At 65.7% G+C, this 2,133-nt stretch overlaps 1 protein-coding gene across 1 annotated transcript in view; it reads right to left on the bottom strand.

The window, feature by feature from the left end:
- The window catches only part of ECEL1 (endothelin converting enzyme-like 1), an 8,335-nt gene extending 7,810 nt beyond the window's left edge, over positions 1–525 (bottom strand). Inside the window, exon 1 of the mRNA XM_009883401.1 lies at positions 6–525. Coding sequence (XP_009881703.1) covers positions 6–525 — 520 coding nt within the window. The remainder of the gene's footprint in view (positions 1–5) is intronic.
- Positions 526–2,133: the final 1,608 nt, after the last annotated feature.

Raw genomic sequence — 2,133 nt, 5'->3', positions numbered from 1 at the left:
CTTGCCCCTCCCCTCGGCCGAGCCGGGGGCTCGGCGCCGCACGGGGCGGCTCAGCAGCGCCCGCAGCTTGGCCTCATTCTGTTCGGCGATGGCCCCGATGGTGCCGTATACCAGCTTGTCCTCAGGGATGCCGTGTCGCCGGAGCCAGCCGCCACAGGCGAAAGAGTAGAAGTCCTGGCAGGGGTCGATGGTGGCATCCATGTTGGCGCTGAGGAAGCGGGATGCCCGCAGGAAGGCCTTCTTCTCCTGGCACCCCTCCAGGCAATAGCTGTCCCCTTCAGCCGCCAGGTACTTCAGGACCAACATACACGTCAAGATGACGCAGAGCCCCGCAGCAAACACCAGCCCGGAGAGCAGACAGACCTCCCGGCGGCTCCAGCGTGGCAGCCCCCCGCGGCGTTTCTTCGCCCCGGTGCCCAGCTGGAGGGCGAAGCCGTTGGGCAGGGTGCCGCTCTGGTACTTGCTCACATACTTCACCTCCTGAAATTCGTCGTAGTGGGCCGTCAATGAGTAGGTCTTCTCCATGGCCGGGCACAGGGTTCCCTGCAGGCAGCCGGGGTGCAGGGGGTTCAGGGCAGGTGGGGGGCAGGCTCCGGCACCCCACGGTTCATGCTGGAGCCGTGCCCACCTTGGGGAGGTGGTGGAGGGTGCCCGGGTGAGTCAGGAAGCTCCTAGAAAAGGCAGAGGAGGTGGTTGAGGGGGGTTTGGGGAGGAGCAAGGGGGGGAAGGGGGGATTGCTTCTTGCCGTCATCGCTGCCTGCGTCGCCATCCCTGCCTGTGTGCCCCGCTCTACCCCATGCCTGTCCCCTCTGCCAGCCCCTCTGGTGACAGGGCAGGCACAGTCCCAGGCGGGTTTGAGCTTGGCACAGCTTCATCCCACACACACCCCCTATGCCCACCCAGCGCACCAGCGAGAGCACCCACATCAGGTGGGTGTCCGGGGTGGTCCAGCGAGCCCATCCTCACAAGGCACTGGGAGATCCATTCCCAGTCTGAGGGGAAGAGGGTGTGTGTCACAGGGCTACCAGTCCCTCTGGGTGGGGTACGGATCAGGGTGAGCAGCTTCGGCAAATGGGGTTTCGGGGAGATTTGAGGGGCTCTGGGGAGATTTGTGGGGAAAGGCATTGGGTTGGGGTGTTGAGGGTTGGACCGGGTTGTGTGGCCCTGCGTCAGGTTGCATTGCGTTGCGCCGTGGTGTTGCATTGTGTTGGGTTGGGTCATGGTGCGCTGTGTTGCATTGCGTTGTGTCAAATTGTAGTGCGGCGTGTGATGTGTGCGCAAAGTTAATTCCAGTCTCGGGGGGAGCCCTGGACCCCATGGACATCTCCCAGTGTTTCCCCACCACCACCACCACCACCATCCACCCAACCCCTCTCCACTGACTGGTGACCGATGGCAGGGGTGCCTGGCAGGGGTGTCGTGCCAGGGAGGGGGGTCTGTGCATGGGGAAAGGAGCATGGGGGCATAGGTGGGTTTGGGAGAGGGGAGGACGCTTCAAAAGGGGACCCAAATCCTTGCTCGGTGCAGAATGGCATCCGGATTTGCAGATGGGAGAGGACATGCTGGGGACAAAGAGCCACTCTGGAGGTGGCCAGTATCCCTGCGGTGGGGGTCCCCCAAATCCCGCAGCCCCCCTCTCCCTCCACAACTTGGGCAAAGTTGTGCCCCAGTGCCGCAGCCCGGTGGTGCCCGTGCCTGGGACCTGCTGCCGCCGCTGCTGGCTGCTGCCGGAAAGTTTGCGGGGCCGGCGGCGGGCATGGCACGACGCGGCGGGGCGCGGGGGGGCCGGGGGGCTGCCCGGGGGGCTCAGAAGATGCTACTCGGGATGCTGCCAGGAGGCTCGGGGGTGCCCGGGGGGCGCTGCCCAGGATTCACAGGGGATGCTGCCCGGGATGCTCGAATGATGCTGCCCAGGATGCTCGGGAGGTGCTTGCCGGGATGCTCGGGAGATGCTCGGGAGATGCTCAGGAGGTGCTCGCCGGCATGATGCCTGTGGTGCTCGGGGGGATGCTCGAGGGTTGCTCGAGCGATGCTCGGGAAGTGCTCCCCGGGATGATGCCCGGGATATTCGGGGGGTGCTCGCGGGGTGCTGGTCGGCAGGCTCGGGAAGTGCTCTCCGGGCTGCTCGGCGGG

Source organism: Charadrius vociferus, unplaced genomic scaffold, assembly GCF_000708025.1.
Source record: "Charadrius vociferus isolate BGI_N301 unplaced genomic scaffold, ASM70802v2 scaffold214, whole genome shotgun sequence".
Classification (NCBI taxonomy): domain Eukaryota; kingdom Metazoa; phylum Chordata; class Aves; order Charadriiformes; family Charadriidae; genus Charadrius; species Charadrius vociferus.
This window is presented reverse-complemented; position numbering and strand designations above follow the sequence as displayed.